At 46.6% G+C, this 19,818-nt stretch overlaps 1 protein-coding gene, 1 non-coding gene and 1 pseudogene across 7 annotated transcripts in view; 1 reads left to right on the top strand and 2 right to left on the bottom strand.

The window, feature by feature from the left end:
- CALN1 (calneuron 1) overlaps positions 1-19,818 on the bottom strand; it is a 528,997-nt gene that overhangs the window by 351,082 nt on the left and 158,097 nt on the right. For 4 of the 6 annotated variants that reach the window (XM_066382462.1, XM_066382463.1, XM_066382461.1 and 1 more), the window contains one exon: positions 19,553-19,677. In XM_066382462.1, the coding sequence (XP_066238559.1) occupies positions 19,553-19,670 (118 nt within the window). In that variant the 5' untranslated portion in view covers positions 19,671-19,677. The remainder of the gene's footprint in view (positions 1-19,552; positions 19,678-19,818) is intronic. The other 2 variants (XR_010751157.1, XM_066382460.1) reach the window with 1 other exon arrangement.
- Positions 13,154-13,229, bottom strand: TRNAS-AGA (transfer RNA serine (anticodon AGA)). The gene has a single exon. It is a non-coding gene; the product is annotated as a tRNA-Ser (tRNA).
- Positions 13,471-13,553, top strand: LOC136404587 (U4 spliceosomal RNA; annotated as a pseudogene).

Raw genomic sequence — 19,818 nt, forward strand, 5'->3', positions numbered from 1 at the left:
TCTTCTTCTGAGTGGGGATGGGCTAAGGCCACCACTGCCTGGCTCAGTGTCCCTGCGGCTGTAAATCCAATAAACTTGCTACAAGCCATAGAGGCACCATCTTCCTGTGCAAAGCACCAGATCCCTGCCCATGCACACCCCACAAAACCACCATCCCAACACTGCAGAGGCAATCCACCTCCTTTGTCATATCAAGAAATCAGAGTTCAAGGAAGTCAAGAACCTTGCTCAAAGTCACATGCTTAATTAGAGGCAGAAGCAGAACTAGCCCAGAAGGTACACTTTACCCTTTGGTAGCCATCAAATCCATCCACAGAATCTTCAACAATAAAATAAACCTTCAGTGAACCTGGATTGACCCTGCTACGATCTTTCCTTTAACTTAAATAGACTCTTCTCCACAATTCCCTACAGTCCTCATTCTGAATCCTTCTTATCCCCCTCCAGCTCCCTTCTGTTCTCTCTCAGACATTCCCTAAACTTAACTAAACTATAAAATTCTATCTGGATGCATTCAGTTTTGTTTTGTTTCTATCCACTGACTCCTCTCTTTAAAATGATCCTATCATCTAACTAAGATGTGTATGAGAGGATGAACCATTAGAGGTTAAAACTAGGGGCTCAGCCCTGGCCAGTTGGCTCAGCGGTAGAGCGTCAGCCTAGCGTGCGGAGGACCCGGGTTCGATTCCCGGACAGGGCACACAGGAGAAGCGCCCATTTGCTTCTCCACCCCTCCGCTGCGCTTTCCTCTCTGTCTCTCTCTTCCCCTCTCGCAGCCAAGGCTCCATTGGAGCAAAGATGGCCCCGGGCGCTGGGGATGGCTCTGTGGCCTCTGCCTCAGGCGCTAGAGTGGCTCTGGTCACAACATGGTGACGCCCAGGATGGGCAGAGCATCGCCCCCTGGTGGGCAGAGCGTCGCCCCATGGTGGGCATGCCGGGTGGATCCCGGTTGGGCGCATGCGGGAGTCTGTCTGACTGTCTCTCCCTGTTTCCAGCTTCAGAAAAAAAAAAAAAAATGAAAAAAAAAAAAAAAGAAAGAAAAAAAAAGAAAGAAAAAAAACAAAACAAAACAAAAAAAAACTAGGGGCTTAGGAGTCAGACAGCCTGTGTCTGTGACCTGGTTTTATCTCAATTGCTGAGTGACCTTGAGACAGTCACGTAACCTCTTGGTGCCTCTGTGTCCTCATCTAGAAATGAGAATCATTACAGCAAGGACCTGGCAGAGCAGCCACGAGAACTGAACGACAGGCCTACAAAGCATGAAGGGGGGCTCCCGAACCTGCACTCTAAACCGCTCACACATTGAATAGAGTCACCCCCGGGGGGTCCGTGCCTTCCTTCCTGAGGACAAGGGCTTCGTCCTCCTTCAGCCCTCTCTGCTCCGGCACACTCAGACAGTGGGACCAGATCAACCTTCCTGGAGCTTGGCTTACATCACATCCAAGCTCAGCTCCTCTGAGGGCCTGCCCACTAAAGCCCCACCTGCCTGTCGGCCTGCCCCCACCCCCAGCACCTAACCAAACTTTCGGTCCTAGATTGCCATCTTTTTCATCCTTCAAGGCCCAACTCAAGCTCCTCCCTCTGCTAGAAGTCATCTCTGACCAGTCACATCATCCCACGCCAGGACTTGATCGCTCCTTCCCCTGAACTCCTATAGTTTATCGTATGCTGTGTTTTTGGCATTTAATAGGTTAAATTCATGTGGATTGATTGTGGTGATGGTGATCTATTATATCTTGGAACACCTTAAAACTTCCTTTTGAAAATGTTTCTCTCAGCAACAAAAAGTACTCCACGAGAGACTGACTGTCTGTCCTGATTCTCAAAATACGATTGTGATTATATTTTTGAAAAAAAAAAAAAAAATCAGATTGAAACTTAATGGATGTGGTGGTAGGCTGAAAAATGTCCCCACAAGGAAGTCCCCCAGAGATGTCTATGTCCTAATTCTTGGCATCTGTGAATAGATCGCCTCATGTGCCAAAAGGTGCATTGCAGATGTGAATACATTAGGGATCTTGAGATGAAGAGATGATCCTGGATTATCTCGGTGGGAACAATGTCATCCTAAGGATCTTTATGAGGGAGGCCTGGGGATTAGAGTTGGTAAATGATGTGAGGACGGAAGCAGAGAGAAAGACCCCCATTTTACTCGGAGACAAACTGAGGCTTGGTTTCTGCTCCCGTCCGAGGCTCCACCACTGTGCCTCACTGCTTGACCGCAAACAAGAGTGTCCAATGCCCAGAGTAGGCAGGAAGCTTCTCGGCCTTCTCACGGTTGTGCCGTCTTTCTTCCCCAGTGCCCTGCAGACTCTCGTTGTGAGGTGTTTTTTTATTGCATTTCCTTAGCCTGGCCAAGGACAATTTTATAGCTGTCTACTCAACAAATACCCTTCTTTCATGTCTTTAATTTTTTCCTTAGAACTTTCTCAGGACTGAATCAAATCTGGGGAGAATACAAAGAGCATGATGGTGACCGTGTACTTCTTTTGCCCCTGCTTGGTCATTTGTTCAGGACATGAAGGTACATGATGCATGAGTCCCCTGTCCTGGGTCTGTCGTCTGCCATCCCTACTCACAGGCCTCCCGAGTGAACTGTAGTCATCTCAAGCACACAAACTCTGAGTCACTTTTTCTATGAAGAAAAACAGGTTTTGCCATGAGTGAGCAATGCTTTAGAACAACAACAACAAAAAAAAACCCCAAAAAACATTATAATCAAATTCTATCATCAAAGGCTCAGAGGAAAACACTTCTCTTCTATAGGTTTATTTGTTTGTTTATTTGAGGGGGGAGGTATAGCATCTGTTCTGAGCTCGCAGCGTGATTATGTGCTATGAGTCTACCTGAAGCCATGAGCTTCCACCTGGACATCTTATCTCAGTTAAATAAATATCCTTCAAGGAGAGATAAACTAAACAGATGGGTAAATTTCAAGATTTAACCACTTGTGAGGACACCATTAGTGTCGGATTAGATGGCAGGCTTTATTGCCTCTGTGCTTCAAGAAAGACATTCCATCCTGAATGATTCTTCCTTAGTTATTGGCAAACCTGGCCCTGGTCACTTCTAGAAGATGAGGAAATACGCCCCGGGCCCTTCAAACCTGGTTATCACCCTCCTCCCCACAGGCGCTCCTACCCATTTGACTTCTCTTCTGCAGCAGAACGGGCATCTTTCTGAAGTTCAGAAAAAGGAAATGTGAAAATGAGAGCGAGGTAAGGGAGCAGAGTGACTCTGTGGGGTCATAGGACGAGGCAGAAGGAAGAGAAGAATGAAATAGCTCAGTATATGTACTTGGCATAAAATAAATACTCACTAAATGTGGATCCCTGATATCCCTGCCTGCCTGGCGCAATAGCATCAGCAAAATGCTGTTGGATTCTACGTTCATACAACCATGGTGGCATGTGAGGGGTGGACGGACCCTGTGGTCTGAGGACCTCCAGGGGTCCTATGGAGAAGGTTCATGGACGAGGCCTGAATCAGAGCTGTCAGCACCTCTGCCCCCTACACACACACACACACACACACACACACACACACACACACACACACCTGAAAAAGATGAAAAAATGACCAAATTCCCAGATTCACAAGTAAGACTTAGTTATGTTCTTTCACTTTCAAATGAAGTGGATGTTGCACACTTTCCAGTTTGGTTCAATCAACTCCTTTCTAATTGGCCAGGCAGGAGAAAGAGAAAAGAAATTCAGTATTTCCCTCTACGCTTACTCCTCCCCCCTGGTCTGCCAAGCAGCAACCCTAACACCTCGCCCCTACAGAGCACCCCGTCAGGTGCAAGGCACTGTGCTACGTGCTTCCCTCGCAAGGTGGGTACTACACACCCCACTGTGTGGATGAAGCCACTCAGATACCTGTGTTTAAAACGTGCCCAAAGGCACAGAGGTGATAAACGACAGATCGGGGTCTTGAATCACATCCAGCCTAACTCCAGAATCCCTGGAATTCACCACTGCAAGGCAAGAGGTCCAGCTCTTCGCCCCTGGCCTGTGGTTGTCTGGAGCAGTCCTGATACAGGCAGGCAACCTCTGAAGTCACACAGCCTCTTTGCAGGTCTATTTAGTGGAGAAAACTACGGTGTATTCCTATGTTATCCTTTAAAAGAGATATGCAGCCAAGAGCTAGAGTGAACTTTGAAAATTTAACATAGCCAATGAGTTTAAGCAAGTTTCTGACTCAAACTAAGTTTGAAAGAGAAGGGCCCTGTCAATCAACAAATTAATTGAGCACAAAACGGTGACCTATTTTTTTAATGCAGAGTTCTGCCTTCTGAAAGTAGATTTCGGCTTTTGAGAATATAACTAAGGGACTACATGTGACATATAGAGCAAATTTAAAGGCTACGAAGAAGCTTAGCTGGAGAAGTGGTGCCTCACCAACCCCGTCACCAGCGACCATCTGAGATCAAAGGAACGAATGCCTGCTGGGCCTCGGGGTTCAGTCTTTGGTCCTCTTTCTTTTATCCATCACTGCGATATAATGAAGATTCCTAAATCCTTATCTTCTGGTTGAATACTCTGAGCCCTAGAATTCAATGTCCAAGGGCCCACTGGCCATCTCTAGAGGAAATGACCTTGGCTATCATCACCTCTTCTTCTCCTGTTCCAACCCCTGTGTCCCTGGTCTCAGTGACTGGTACCACCTGCACCTAACTAGTTACCTAATTAGGTAGCCGTGAACCTGAGTCGTCTTCCTCCTCGCCCACCCCACATCCATACATCACGACCTGCTATTGCCAGGCAGTATACCATGGCATTTAGTAAAGGACATGAACTTTGGTGTCAGAGAAAGCCAACCATGAATCTCCCCTATCAATTATTACTTGTGTACCTTGGGCAAGTAACATCATCGCTTTCACACTAATTTCCCTCATCTGTGTAATGAGGACAACAATGCCTCCCAAAGTTAAAGTGAGCATTAAATTGGATAATGTAAACACGGTCAAGTGTCTGCATTTTTTTAACTTCCCAAGCCCACTTCTCAGCATTTCTCCCCTGACTATGAGAACGGGCTCCTGATGGTGCCCCAGCCTCCGGAGTCACTCCCCCCAAATCAATGCAATCTTTGTCAAGACAAGTGGGACCTCACTATTATGCAACAGTACACCTTGTTCAGTCTTCCCAGAGAAACCAAAACAAAGCAAAGCCTTCATGCTGTGATGAGTAGGAGACACCCTGTTCACAAAGTGTAGGTTAGCCATTGGTAGTACCCTTTAGTTGAATCCCTTTGTGACTATGACAAGAGCACTACTCACAGACACACGAAATATTCAGAAATCCTAGGAGAAACACAGACCTCAGGCTCCAAGCCCCTGACTTGGCACAGCCTTTGGCATAGCCTTTAGCAACATAGCTCTTCAGAAGCCTGTCCTCTAGGCTGACTAACCTCAGTCTCTGGGGATTCAAAATTCGGAAAAAAAACACATTTCTCAATTTGCATATTCAGGGTCCTCAAAATCTGGCAAGAGAATTCAGCAGGAAGCTCAAGGCATTTTCCCCAGAAATTGATGACATCTCTGAGGGGTTCTTAAAGAAATTAGCATAAAATGATGATCAGTCATTCACCTGGATTCTCAGGAGTTGTTTTGTCCCCAATAGGTGCTGGCTGAGAAACTGCACAAGGCCGGCTGAGGAGAGGCTCCATGGAGGTATACAGCAGCGGTCCCCAACCTTTTTTGGGCCCCGGACTGGTTTAATGTCAGAAAATATTTTCACAGACCGGCCTTTAGGGTGGGACGGCTAAATGTATCACGTGACCTAGACAAACGCCAATTGTGAGTCTTAGATGGATGGAACAGAGGGAATTTGGTCGTTTTTTAAAAATAAAACATCGTTCAGACTTAAATAGAAATAAAACGGAAATAATGTAAGTTATTTATTCTTTCTCTGCGGACCGGTACCAAATGGCCCACGGAATGGTACCAGTCCGCGGCCCGGGGGTTGGGGACCACCAGTCTATAGGAAACACAGTCCTCAGGTTTGTCCCCACAACACTCCTTCCCCACCTCCCTTACCTGGGCACTGGATGGCGGAGAGACTAAGCCTCTAAAGTCTCCTACAAATGGCTTGGGGGCACCAGACCAAAAATTGTAGGACTCGTTCTCCCTACAGGGCTTCCAGGCAGAGCGCTAGATTGGCAACCCCAATCACTGAGGTGAGCTACACATCCTGAGGCTCATGTCACTGGATATCAGCAGAGTAATAATCGGCACAGTACAGACAACTGGCACCAGCCTAGCAACTATTCCTACACCTGAGTGTGCAAATGGTGGCACACTCTTTATGTTGGCATTACTTTAGGTCCTGCAGCCATTTATTATAGCAGCTTTAGGGGGAAAACGATTTTTCTCAAATCACCATAAAACCTTAGTGTAACCATTAACACTGAAGTTCATATGTAGAGTTTAGAAGAAACACTAAAACAAAAATGACCTTGAATTCTAACCAAACAATGTCAGGGGAACCCCAAGGGCGTGGGAAGCTAGGAAAGGGAACAGCAGGAAATGGGGGTGCTCTGTTCACAGAAAGCTACACGCGGACAAAAGGATGGCTAAGCTCTTCCATTTCCAGGAATCGTCTTGATTCCAACACAAGCTCCCACTTCAGAGAGGAAGGAATAGAAAGCGGCCTTCCAATGGGTTGAACTGAAAGAGCTGGCCATGTCTCCTGAAGGGGAGTGAGTTCTGCACATCCAGCTGTGATTTCAGCCTCCCAGCCCCATTTCCCACAATCTTTCCTCCAGCCCATAGAGTAAGTACTGCAGGACAGCTCGATATTTTTAAAGGACATTTGTGTAAGCCAGGCTCACTCCTGATCCTTGGGAGCATCACAGTGAGGACCTGGAAGGTCTGAATTTCCAGCCATCCACAAGTGTTTCCCATGCAAGCCCAGGTCTTAGATCCTTGTTTGCTTTCTCAGGACAACCCAAGGTTTAGAAGCCAGTGTCATTGGGTCCCTTTTCCTCTGCTTTCTTTGACAGTTTTGACTCTGACTCCCTACCGATGAGGACAGGAGTTTTGATGAGGCAGGTGTCCTTATGAGCTTAGAGCTCAGACAGAGAATTGCTACAGGGTGTCCAGATACTCCCGCTTTGACAGGACTTCCCTACCAGGGGCACTTACATTCTGACGTGTGCCTCTCCTGACAGGATAATTGCTTAACACTGACTAGTGTTCTGCTTTTTCCTCTAAAGAGTCAACTTGCCCCAAGATGGGAATAATAATCTTTTGTCTGGGTGTGTCTTGTCATGATAGTCATTGTCATCATCACCATCATAACAACAATAGCAACAATTACTATTACTCATACTGTTAATTATGCACTTGGTACATACTATATACCACATACACAATAGTAACTCACCCTGCATATATTCCCTCATTACCTCTGTAAAAATACACTATTACCCACATTGTACAGGTGAGAAAACCAACTCTCATGGAGCACTGATGTAGGCAATCTGGCTCTAAGTGCCGTGTATCAACAACAATGCTTCATCGTCACATATATCATCCCAATTTCACTCTGGTTTACAATGAATAATCAGGAATAATTAGCTCATGTTGGGACAAATGTCTCTCATGAGAGGACGTTCATTTATTTAATAAGTCTTCACTATGTGCCTGTGACTTCACTATGCTTGCCTACTGGGATGAACATGATATATATGGACCCTGCCCTCAAGAATGGGCCAAACTCACCAAAAGTCAATGTCCCCCTAGAGGTCTCTAGAGTCTCTGCCATCTGTACAGATTAGAATAATGACAATTCTCCAATGCTTTGAAATTACAGGTGCATCATTCTTAATCTTCTGCAATACTTTTCCATCAAAAATAGTAAGCAGGAGATTCTTAAAAGTAGCATTATATGTAAAACATTAATTTAAAAATTGTAAAACAGGTTTAGAGATTGTATTTCTTGTCTGGACACATAGCTGCTTATTCAATGGGTTTAAGTCCAATGACAATAAATTAATCAATTAATGTTAGTTTTACTCTATTTCAATGGGCTCCTCCCAACTCACCACTCTGTTATCCAAAGGTGACACGCTTTGTTGCCACGGTGTCAGATGATGACCTTCCCATCTAGCAATAAGAAAAAGGATTCGAAAAAGAAGCAGTAAAGTGCACCAGAGTTACCCAGTGTCACTTCTGCTTACATCTCATTGGCCATAATTTACTAATATGGCTATACCTAGCTCTTAAGGAGATGGGGAAATATAGTCTTTATTCTAGCATCTACTTGTCCAGCTAAAATTTCTGCTACTAAGATAACAATTATATTGGGGAAGAGCTAACCATGTCTGTTGCAGCTGCTAAATAGTTCAACTGAGATGGGAACCTCATCTGAAGGACTCCAGAGACCCTACTCCATCGAGATCAGGTAGGCTTGGGGAGAGGACGAAGAGGGTAAAGGAGATCAAGTATTTGGTGATGAAAGGAGAGTAGGCTTTGGGTGGTGAGCACACAATAGATACATAGATGTCATAAGGTTGTATATCTGAAATTTATATAATGTTATTAACCAGTGTTACTCCAATAAATTTAATTTTAAAAAATGAGTAAATAGAAATAAAAAGATCAGCTAGGCTTTAATTCCTATTTTTATACCAAAGATCAGGTCTTATCTTTTCCACTGAATAAAGAAACTTATAAATATGAATTATAACTTTCCATAACTTTAATTAGCTTTAAATTCAATAGCTAGGAACCATCTGTAAGCTAATTTGTATGTTCTTTGGTGATTTTTTTTTTAAGTGAGAGGAGAGGAGAGAGTGAGACAGACTCTTTACATGCGCTCTGACTGGGATCCACCCGGAAGCCCCCATTTAGGGTTGATGCTTGGACCAACCAAGCTATCCTCAGTGCCTGCAGCTGACACTCAAACTAATCAAGCCATTGGCTGCTAGAGCAGAAGAGAGAGAAAGGGGGAGGGGATGGGAGGAGAAGCAGATGGTCACTTTTCATGTGTGCTCTGACTGGGGATCAATCCTGGGATGTCCGCACACTGAGCCAACTGGCCAGGGCTCTCTGGTGCTTTTAAAATATACCTTCTAATCTTTGATTCTCCTCCCTTCAAAAGATGGAATCTAATTCCACTTACCTTTAGTGTGGGCTGTGTTCAGTGACTCACTTTTAACAAATACATGTGGCAGAAGTGACGATCTGTGATATCTCAGACAAGATCATTAAATGATCATTCATTCTGGGAAAAGCCAAATCCCAAGTCACAAAGTCACTCAAGCAGTCCTACGGAGAGGCCCTCATGGGAGGAACTCACTCCTCCCACCAACAGCCATATGAGTGAACTTGAAATTGAATTTCCCAGCCCCAGTCAAACCTTCAGATGACTGCAATCTCACAAATGTCTTAACTGCAAACTTTAAAAAGAATTTGGTCCAGACCAGCCCAAGTTCTTATACAAATTGTGAGATAATTTTGTTTTATTTTAAACCGGGAAGTTTTGGAGTAATTTGTTACACAGCAATACATGTCTCAAAGTAAATTCAGTAATCTTCCAGCTTGAGAATTACAGAAAGTAGAAATGAACAGCTTGATAGAGAAAATTTGTATTTTAAATGGCTGTGTCCTAGCTCCTCACCTGTCCTTGAATTATATATTTAGAGCAGTGATTAGATGAGGTGCCCTGGATGTCGCTGTGAAGAAGAAAGGCAAGAAAACAATCCTACTGGAGCATATTGCTACCACCACATCCCCTGAGAAGTCCAAGGAAACAGTGGAACCTGCTGTTGGCCAATAACCACCTGGAGAAACAGCCCAGTATCAACAAAGCCAACATCAAAATAATGAGTTCTGGCAAACTCTCTTCAGCAACCAGATGGATAATGCGGAAGAATTCTACTCAACAGGTTAACTTATTTAATTATCTGGCAAAGCACTGTGGGGCTTAATTACCTTAGATCTATTAGGATGAACTTCTGCCAAAGGTGGAAGTTTCCAGAGGAACAATTTCAGAGTTATTTTACGATAGAAACAAATGGTTGGGAACTCCTCTGCCTCCAATATTCCAACTCAAGGTCATGCTTTAGGGTGCAGGTTCTTAAACTTTCACAGAAGACATCACCTCTTCCCTACTGTCTCAAGCAGGGCTCTTAGGGGTAGGAACCAGAGACACATGTACAGTATACTCAGAACCCTGTGATGGAAAAGCTTTTTAGACTACAATCTGCCCTCATCTCTCTGCATCTGGATAGTCTAAGATCAGCACCTTGTCCTTCGTTGACAATCACCACTATCATAAGCCACTACGACGAGTAGAAATAAGTTTTTAAAAAAATTTCCAGAAATTTAAGGGTGAGAAAAAAATGGAAAGCCTCCAACATCTCTGAAAAAACAATGTGAAAAGCTCTTATACTGGGTATTTTTCTTTTGGGCCAAGGGCACCTATTTAAAACACAGATGAGAAGACTATCCTTCTAATGGGACATATTAAGGCTATCCTTGGAATAATGAAACTCGTGGTACCATCTTGCCCCAACCAATTGAAAGCTTGGAGCTAATTTTAATGCTTATCCATATGTATTAGTTTGAGGGGCTGTCATTTTCTTCTTCCTCTTTATATGTGGGTTTTTATTTTCTCTTTCTATGCTGACAGCCTTTGCAGTTCATGTTTCAGGATTCCTTTATCACGTGGTGCCTCCATGACTTTTGGAAACAGGTAGCACATCGATTACGGATGTATAAAATGAAAGTGGCAGGGGCGGTCCTCGGGTTTCCTTCTCGGCCACCGCTATCAAAATACATTTTCAGAACGAGATGTAGAAAATGACTAAAAAAAGACTTAGATCAATGCCCCTTTAAGGAGGGGGCCCTGGGAAGCAGCTCCCATCAGAGAAATCCTTCTGTGCTCTGCTAACAAAGCTTCACAAGCCTCCACAAAACACTTCTGTCTTGCGGCTCAAAGGCACATCAAGCCTCCAAGGGGGAAAGTACCCACCTAGGTAAGAGACCCCGTGGTAAGGCTGGTTCCCAGCTTGGGAGCGGAGCTGGAGATCTGACATCCTGCCCTTGTCTGATAATGTGGTTCGTTGTGTAGGTTTCCTCCGGAGGAGGAGGAGTGGCCTTGGAGCCATCGGCCTTCTCAGATGAGAGTTGTGAGCTTCTCTTCTCGTGACAGCAATGTTTCTGCCTCCCTAACACCCCTCCTGAAACGGCTGTCAATGGAAGTGTCTCAAAAGGCAAGTAGGGTATGCCTCTGGGGTTTTTAAAGCAACCAGCAAAAGTAGATGAGGGCAGAAGGAAGTGGGGGAGAGTTTTCTTGACAAGAAAATAAATGATGGACTCGATGGGTGGGCATGGGCAGAAACAGTTCAGGATGCATGGCTCAGATGCCAGCCCCTTTCTAGCGTGAACTCCTGTCCGTCACCAGCCCCTCCCCGGCTGCAGGGCACCTCTGCTCTCGGAGAGGAGCATGCTGGGCTCACACAGAGCTTTAAAAATATCTCTCCACCCACTGAAAGTTTGCTTAATCAGCCCAGTTCCTACCCATGTGTCACAGTGGTGGCAGTGATATGTATGGTGGTGACATGAGGGTGCAGGGAAGGCATGAAGGGTCTTATCTAGCAAGGAGGAGGGATAGCAGCATAAAGGTTAAAAGGTATGAGCTCTGACGACAGGTGGCAGTTTGCATTCCAGTTCCAACGCATGCTAGCGACGCTACTAGGTGATTTAATGTCTCCATTTTTCCACACTGGCCAAAAAATAAGGCTAATAATAGTGCCTGCAGCATAAGATTCTTTAAAGGAGTAAATGAGTTAATTCATATAATGCACCCTGAACGGTTCTTAGTACACAGTGAGCACTCAGCTGTGATGATGTTGATGATGATGATAATGATAGTGAAGATGACGACAACAATGACAATGTTGAAACTTAAAAGATGAACATGTGTTACCCAGGCAGACATATTATTCTCAACAGAAGCTAGACAACCAAAGAAATGCATAGAATACATCAGCGTCCATTTTCAGGCCCTACAGCACAGGCAGGACATGGCTGTAACTGCGGGGAGAAGAGAAATGCACATGGCGAGCCCCCGTGCTCACCTGGCTCTCTGCCCGGGATTTCCAATGACAGTTCACTCCTTGGGATAGCTGAAGGGGCTAGACCCTGTGGGGTAAGGCAGGCAGCAGAGAGATGAGAACGGTGCCGAGAGGCCCAGGAACCTGTGTGCGGGTTCCCTATGAAGACTCGGCTGACAGCTGGGCTTCACGTGTGCAAGCAGGAAGCAGCTGCTGTGAGTTTGAGAAGAGTAATTGGATACTAGAATTTAAGCAGCCCCAGGAGATGTCTGAGAAACCTCATTAATGCCCCCAGGCATCCAGCTGAAACACGAGACAGATCACATTGTAAGAGGAAGAAGTGCACTGTAAAGCCCTACCTTACACCCATCGGAACTAAATGAACACCAAGCTCCTACCAGATCTAGAAGAGAAGGCTTCTAGAGTTTGGGGGCTCAGTCCCTACCAAGTTAGAGGAGCCAGGGAACCACCTTGGGATTTCCACAGATCTACCCTCACCAAGCAGAAAACCAAACCCATACACATTAAGGCGGTCAGCTAGTAATTGAACTATTAGAACAAAAATCAGCCCTCTTCAGAGAAAGACAACAGAACACAGAGTCTCTATAACACAGAATTCACATGTTTGGTGTACAGTCAAATGGTCGTAGGCCTGCAAAGAGACAAAAAAAAAATTTTGATCATAATCTTTTTTAAAAAGTCAATAGAAATCAACCCCACAATGGCCTGGAGCCTAGATGCTGGATTTAGTGCATTAAGACTTTTTTTTTTTTTTTTTTTTTTCATTTTTCTGAAGCTGGAAACAGGGAGAGACAGTCAGACAGACTCCTGCATGTGCCCGACCGGGATCCACCCGGCACGCCCACCATGGGGCGACGCTCTGCCCACCAGGGGGCGATGCTCTGCCCATCCTGGGCGTCGCCATGTTGCGACCAGAGCCACTCTAGCGCCTGAGGCAGAGGCCACAGAGCCATCCCCAGCGCCCGGGCCATCTTTGCTCCAATGGAGCCTTGGCTGCGGGAGGGGAAGAGAGAGACAGAGAGGAAAGCGCGGCAGAGGGGTGGAGAAGCAAATGGGCGCTTCTCCTGTGTGCCCTGGCCGGGAATCGAACCCGGGTCCTCCGCACTCTAGGCCGACGCTCTACCGCTGAGCCAACCGGCCAGGGCCGCATTAAGACTTTTAAGAGCTATTATAAACAGGAAAATATGTCCACAGAATTTTTTAAATAGTCATTGTTTAAATGTTTTAATGAGTAAACAGAGTATTTTATTACAGAAATGAGAACTATAAGAAAGAACCAAATTTAAAAATTCTGGAACTTAAGAAATTCTGAAACTAAAAAAAAATTGTGAATATGTGTGTGTTGTGTGTGTGGGTGGGTGGGTGTGTTTTGAAAGGGAGAGAGAGAGCTTTGCACAGTGGCAGTATCGTAGCCAATGAGTTTTACCCAAGGCGCGATTATTGCTAATTGAATATAAAAAATTAAAAAAAAAAAAAGGGAGAAAGAAAGAAAGAAAGCAAATGTTTCCCCATACCTCTTCTTCCTCCCGCCCCACAATAAAATTGACATCCAGGTCTGTCTTGGCCAAGGGGCTTCTATTCAGAAAAACAAATAGGACAGTGAAACTCATGTTTTGTATAAAGCAAATTAGTAACGGGTAACAACATCTAAAAAGCAAATGCTGCAATATTAACAGTAAGTGAAGGGTATACAGCTATTGACTATACTTTCCAAACCCTCTGTGGATCTGAAAATGTTTTTAAAAGTTAAAGAAATATTAAATACGTTTCTGTTTATATATTTGTTGGACAAGAAGAAAAACGTGAGAAGCAGAGGGAAGCCTAACCCACTGTGTACGGTAATTGGAGCATCCCTCCAATGAAATGGAGCTGAGCTGACACAGCTGACATCATGGAGGAGGTACAGGGAAAGCCGCTCCTGGTGGCTGCAGGTGTCCCGGAAGTGGGGACCCAGCCAGACACAACAGCAATGTGGTCAGAGAGGAAGGAATACTTATGAAATAAGTTGATCTGCAGGACTTGGCGAGTTATATGTGGAAAGTAAGACAAAAAGAGGAATCGAGGATGATTTCCAAATTACCACCGTGGCTGACTGGGTAGAAAGTGATATAATTTCCGGGGAAAAGTTACATGAAGGGCAGTTCAAATGAAATCCGTGGGGTGTTGGGTCTTTGGAGTTTAAGAAACTTGTGTGACATCCACACAGGACTATAGGTAACAAGTTTAAAATTCAGGAGAGAGGCAGGCATTGAAGGTATAGGCCTTCCGGCCATCCGCTCGAAGATGCCCACAGAGAGGACAAGAGAAACCAGCCCCAGGAGACAGCGGAGCGGAAGAAGCGGGCAGGAGGTAAGGGGCACACGAGGAACGGTGAAAATGACAGAGGTCGAAAAGAGGTGGGAGGAGAGCGATGACATGATGCCAAGGCAGTGACAAACTTTAAAACCAAAACCGTGACAAACGCTGGCAGGGGCTGCAGGAAGCCCAGAATAAATACTGAGCGTCCACTGGGCTAGGCAACCAGGGGTCACTCAGGAAACTGGGCAGCGAGGAGCGGAGACTCTGGAACAGTCCAAACGCAGTTAGCCAATGACCAAATGGGCCTCAGGAGGGAAAGGTGGCGGACTGATACATGCACCCCCAAACTGAAATGAAAACACCCCCCAAAATATAGGTATGAGCACATTACCAGCAATACTATATAATTTTGAGATATGTACATGTGTCAGAGCCCGAGGAGAAGTTTTACTAATTGCAACGCTAATGGAACTGGAGAAACACAACTTCCATCCACCCCAAGAATGACAAGTAGCACACTGGGAAGAAACAGTTTGACTTAACACGGCTGCTGCCCTTGCCAGGGACCCGCAGGGACACTGACGGCAAAGTGAGCAGTCACTCCCTATTTCACAGCAACCACTCTCCACAGTGATCTAGTCCCCAACCCAAACCCACCTGGGCAGCACCCGTTTTCTAAGCTCCTTTAGGGAACACACCTCTGAGAGCAACCAGAGCCCTGGGTGGGGGGTGGCCATCCTGGATTCTTTGCAGGAGAGAGGAGAACCAGAATGCACCTAGAATCACTGAATACTGGATACCAGTTTGGAAACAGGAAGAGAGCAGAAGAGGGGAAGAGCAAAGGAGTTCTATAATTCTGTGGCCACCCAACAGCACGGTTCATCAAGATCCCACTTCTGCCCAGCAGCCGTGAACAAGATAGATAAACTCTTTCTAGAAACTGGATTCTCCAGTCTGGAGCTGAAAAGGGAGGAAATTATCCCAGATCTGGGATAGGGTAAAGATAGAACAAAGAAGGCTAAAGACTCTTCACAAACCTTGTTTGCTCACGCATACTGGGCTTCAAAGAACTATAATGGTTGTGTCACATAGCAGAAAATAGAAAAAGCAAAAGGAATCATATAAAAAACATCTTCTAGAGCGTCGGCCTGGTATGCAGGAGTCCCGGGTTCGATTCCCATCCGGGGCACACAGGAGAGGCGCCCATCTGCTTCTCCACCCTTCCCCCTCTCCTTCCTCTCTGTCTCTCTCTTCCTCTCCTGCAGCCAAGGCTCCATTGGAGCAAAGGTGGCCCGGGCGCTGAGGATGGCTCCTTGGCCTCTGCCTCAGGCGTTAGAATGGCTCTGGTTGCAACAGAGCAATGCCCCAGATGGGCAGAGCATCGCCCCCTGGTGGGCATGCCGGGTGGATTCCGGTCGGGCGCATGCGGGAGTCTGTCTGACTGCCTCCCCATTTCCAACTTCAGAAAAATAAAAAAATAAATATATAAAACATCTTCTAATGCTGAATAAAGGTAGCATCAGCTGGGAAACGCAGATAAAAAGGTTTTATATCTACAAATTATTTTAAAATTTATAATAAAGAATTTAAAATTGTTAAAGGATAGCAGACAGCTAAATCCATAATGTGGGAGACACACTCAAGAAGGAAGGCAGGATGCACTCGTGCAAAAAGAGAAAAATGACGTGAGAAGAGACACTCATGAAAAACGAATGAAAATGAGAAGTATTCCTGAAGAAGACACAGAAATAATAACCATTATGGATGTGAGAGCAAACGGACCTAGGCTCAAAGAAAGACCCAAACAGCAATCCAGGGAGCTGACGCTGTTACTGGCAAGAATAATGGGAAATACCGACACGCAGCTGTGTCACAACTGCTACGAGGAAGCCGTGGGGAGGGCACACCCTGCCATCACAGCCACAGCAGAAGGGCGACGGCTGGATTCGATCTTAATGGCCCCAAACTGGAAACCCAAATGTCCGTCCTGAATGGAATGGTTATAGAAATTGAGTTATATTAAATGGAATACCACCTATTCATGAAAATGAATAAATTTCAGAGAGAGGCGAATTTAGTTTAAGATTAAGATGTCATCACAAGATTATTCAATAAATAGCATTTCAAAAACTGGGTTTTTTTTTAAATTATAATTTATATGTCTCATAAAATTTCACATGACACCCTGTAAGAGTGCAAGGTACTGCTGGTTAACTGTGTACATACATGAGCTCCCTGGGTAGACTGCAAACGCTTTGGAGTCAGGCAATCAATAATATACTTAGTAGATTTCCTCTTCCACCCAGAAAGCATTCGGGTACACACTGCTGTCACCGAATGAATGAACAGGAATGAACAAATGAATGATCATCTCAACCGATTCATTGTGGCTGTTTGTTGGGTGCTTTCCAACTCTAAGCTGGCCAACCTGAGGCAGCTTTGCATGATTTCCTCCTGAGCTTTGTGTAAAGAGAAGAATTAGAAACTTCCCAGAGAGCATGGCAGCTGGAGATGGCCTGGTCGTGGAGAGAGGCTCTTGTCACACCTGTTCTCAGAGGGGACCCACCCATGGACTGGGCGCTTTGACCCTGACACTGATGGAAACGGGCCTTCTGTCCCTGATGACAGACAGCAAGCAGCCTGTCCCGTGGTGATCCGTAAGCAGGAGGCCGCAGCGCTGCGGGGAGAAGAGAGGGGAGCAGAGATGAGGACGGTGCCCGGCGACTGTCTGCACCGGAGGGAGCCGGACCACAAAGGACGCTTCAGTGTCCACCAGTGTCCGACACATCAACTCCCTTTGCCACACCACGAGACCTCTGAGGGTAAATGAGTGGCCTCGAACAGCAGGACTTCAGGACCCAGCTTGACAGGAGGCAGCCCCACGAGAACAGCAAACGGGCAGAACCTCGCAAACCTTGGCTCCCCAGAGCACCGACGTGCAGTCATCCGAACTGCTTCACACCAGGAGGCTTTCAGACCCCTGCCCGCCTGCTCTAAACTCAGAGCACATCCGCACAGCCCGGCCCGAGCCTCGCGGTGCTGCTTGTAAGAAAGCAGGCGCAGTCATAACTCAGGGGTCACCTTGGCAAAAAAATGAAGAAGTAGAAGAAATCTTCCATCAGAAAAGAAACAGCTCCTTCTCCAGGCCAAGAGCCCAGATCACCTTCCTGAAGGACAAACACAGCATCTTCACCAGCTGGCCGGAGGTCACAAAGTCCCACTTCACTCCACCAGGGCCCCTTCCCCAAGGCTTCGCTGCTGAGCCTGCCCACCTGGGCATGAGGGCTGCTGAGTCACTCCCTGCTCATCTCACCTGCTAAGAAGGCCCCTTTCAGTCCTGCTCACCTTCCTGGACCCCAGTGAACTAGCTGCTGGGCTCTGGTGCTTGAACAGAGAGGGTGTTTCAGTCAGGTGCCCGAAGTGGAGAGAAGGGCCGAGATCTAGCCAGCCATCCTCTCCAAAAGCCACACGACCCAGATGTGGCCCAGATTTAATGGAGAAAACACTGTTGCTCTGAGACGTCTTGGAGAAATCATTCTTGATTATTCATGGCAAAGCTGGGAGGGGGGAGGAAGGAGCGAGGGAAACGGAAAGCAAGATAGGGGATGCCACAGAAGATTTTCAAACTTTTCCACTTGGTTAGGAATCTCAGCCTCTTCAAGAGCTGCCAGTCTCTGGGGCTCCTGCTAACTGATAAACCCAGGGGACCTAAGCACACACAAGCACAAGCCCCACCACGTCAATGCACCACCTGCCCTAATCTCCACCGGGAGTGGACTCCTCGGGGCGTGAGAAAGCCTGAGGCTCGCCTCACCTGCCCAACAGCTCCGGCCCAACCTCAGCCCTCTCTGTAGTCACAAGGACAGGAGGGGGTCACTCCGGAGCCGTTAGGGCTCTCGTGCTGCATCCGTGTCCTCCCGCTGACTGTTCTCTGGTCAGCTAAAGGCCAGTAGACCTGAGGATCCTGCTGTCCTCATTGGCCACCAGTCTGTCCAGACCACAGTGAACAAACAGGTGCTGGCCTTCAGGAGCCTGGCCTTGCCCACATCATTTCCCCTCCCCCTGACCTCCCAGCCTCTCCTTGGGCCCCGCCCACCGGCCTCTGCTACTTCCCGGCTGGCACATGTAAATAAGAAGCCTTTTAGGTAAGCAAGCATGCCCATGAAATCAACACGGACAGGAAACGCTATCAGACAGCCCTATCCTTCCTGTCCCTCATCTCCTGCCGATCATGATGCAATTTGCCTTCCCGGGCCCAGCGCTGAACTTCCCACCTGCGCCTTGGGAGAAGTGCACACGGAGAAAGCTCGCTGGTCGGACCGTGATACTTAGCAAGCAAAGATGTGAGCCATCTGGGGCAATTTTGACTTCTCTCCTTTAGACAGTAAATTTAGACTTCATGTTTTAGAATGTGTCACAAGGAACACAGCCCTCCGAAACACTAGGGAAAATCCAGTTCTGCTTTGGCCTCAGCAGATGTGGCACCGAGGCGAACATCTGGCTAAATCAATCTAATCCTCTATTCTAGAAAAATATGACTTCTTCCTCATTTTAATTTTTTTAAGTCAAGGGTTAGCTTACCAATAAGGATGCAATGGGGCACAGGCACAGGGCAAATGTAGTCACTGTGTTCTCAGGTTTTTGTCCCACCCCTCGCCCTGCCATGAACACACAGGGCTATATTGTGTTATGAAGGAACAGAGGCAATAAAAATAATGGCTGTCCATTCCTGCCTCCACACAGCTTCCAGATGATTCTGATCTGGGCAGGATTCAAAGCACCATGGCCACAAGTCAAGAGACAGCCGTTAGCAGGGCTTAACCCTCCCCTCCAGCTGAGCCCCATCGTAAATGACAATATGGAAACATGGCAACACCACTGGTGATAAAGATTCCATAAACTGGAAAATACACTTAGGAAGTTCGAGGCTGTCCTCCCAGTCGGTATCCAAGGAAACGGAAATATCCACCATAGCTTTTTCAGGCTACCAGGTCTATCCCACACAAAGGGGTCATCTAGGGTGAATTTACCTCTGAACTCTTTCCTGTCACACCACAGTTAGCCTTGGCCACTACGGGTGGCCCGAGCCTGGCCCTTTCACCTGAGATGCACAATGGCCCTAAATGCCTCTCTTGGGCGGCTCAGCTCCCAGACAGGGCGGGCTCCTTACCATCAAGCTCCTCCACGGAGATGTTAGCAAGCTGCTCACTGTCGCTGCCGGCAGACAGAGACCGGTTGAGGTAATTCCCCTTGTACAACAGGCCAGCGGTCACGTGGTGGAAAGGCATCTTCTCCCTGTCCACAAGAGAAGGGGGAAAAACATTGGCATTCATTCCTCCTTTCCTTCCTTAAAGGACCACCCCGCTTTTCAGATGGCCAGTGTTAGCTTTGAAATAAAAACATTTCTAGAGGGCAAGGCGGGAAAACTCCAGGGTA

The sequence above is a fragment of the Saccopteryx leptura genome, chromosome 4, assembly GCF_036850995.1.
Source record: "Saccopteryx leptura isolate mSacLep1 chromosome 4, mSacLep1_pri_phased_curated, whole genome shotgun sequence".
Lineage (NCBI taxonomy): Eukaryota > Metazoa > Chordata > Mammalia > Chiroptera > Emballonuridae > Saccopteryx > Saccopteryx leptura.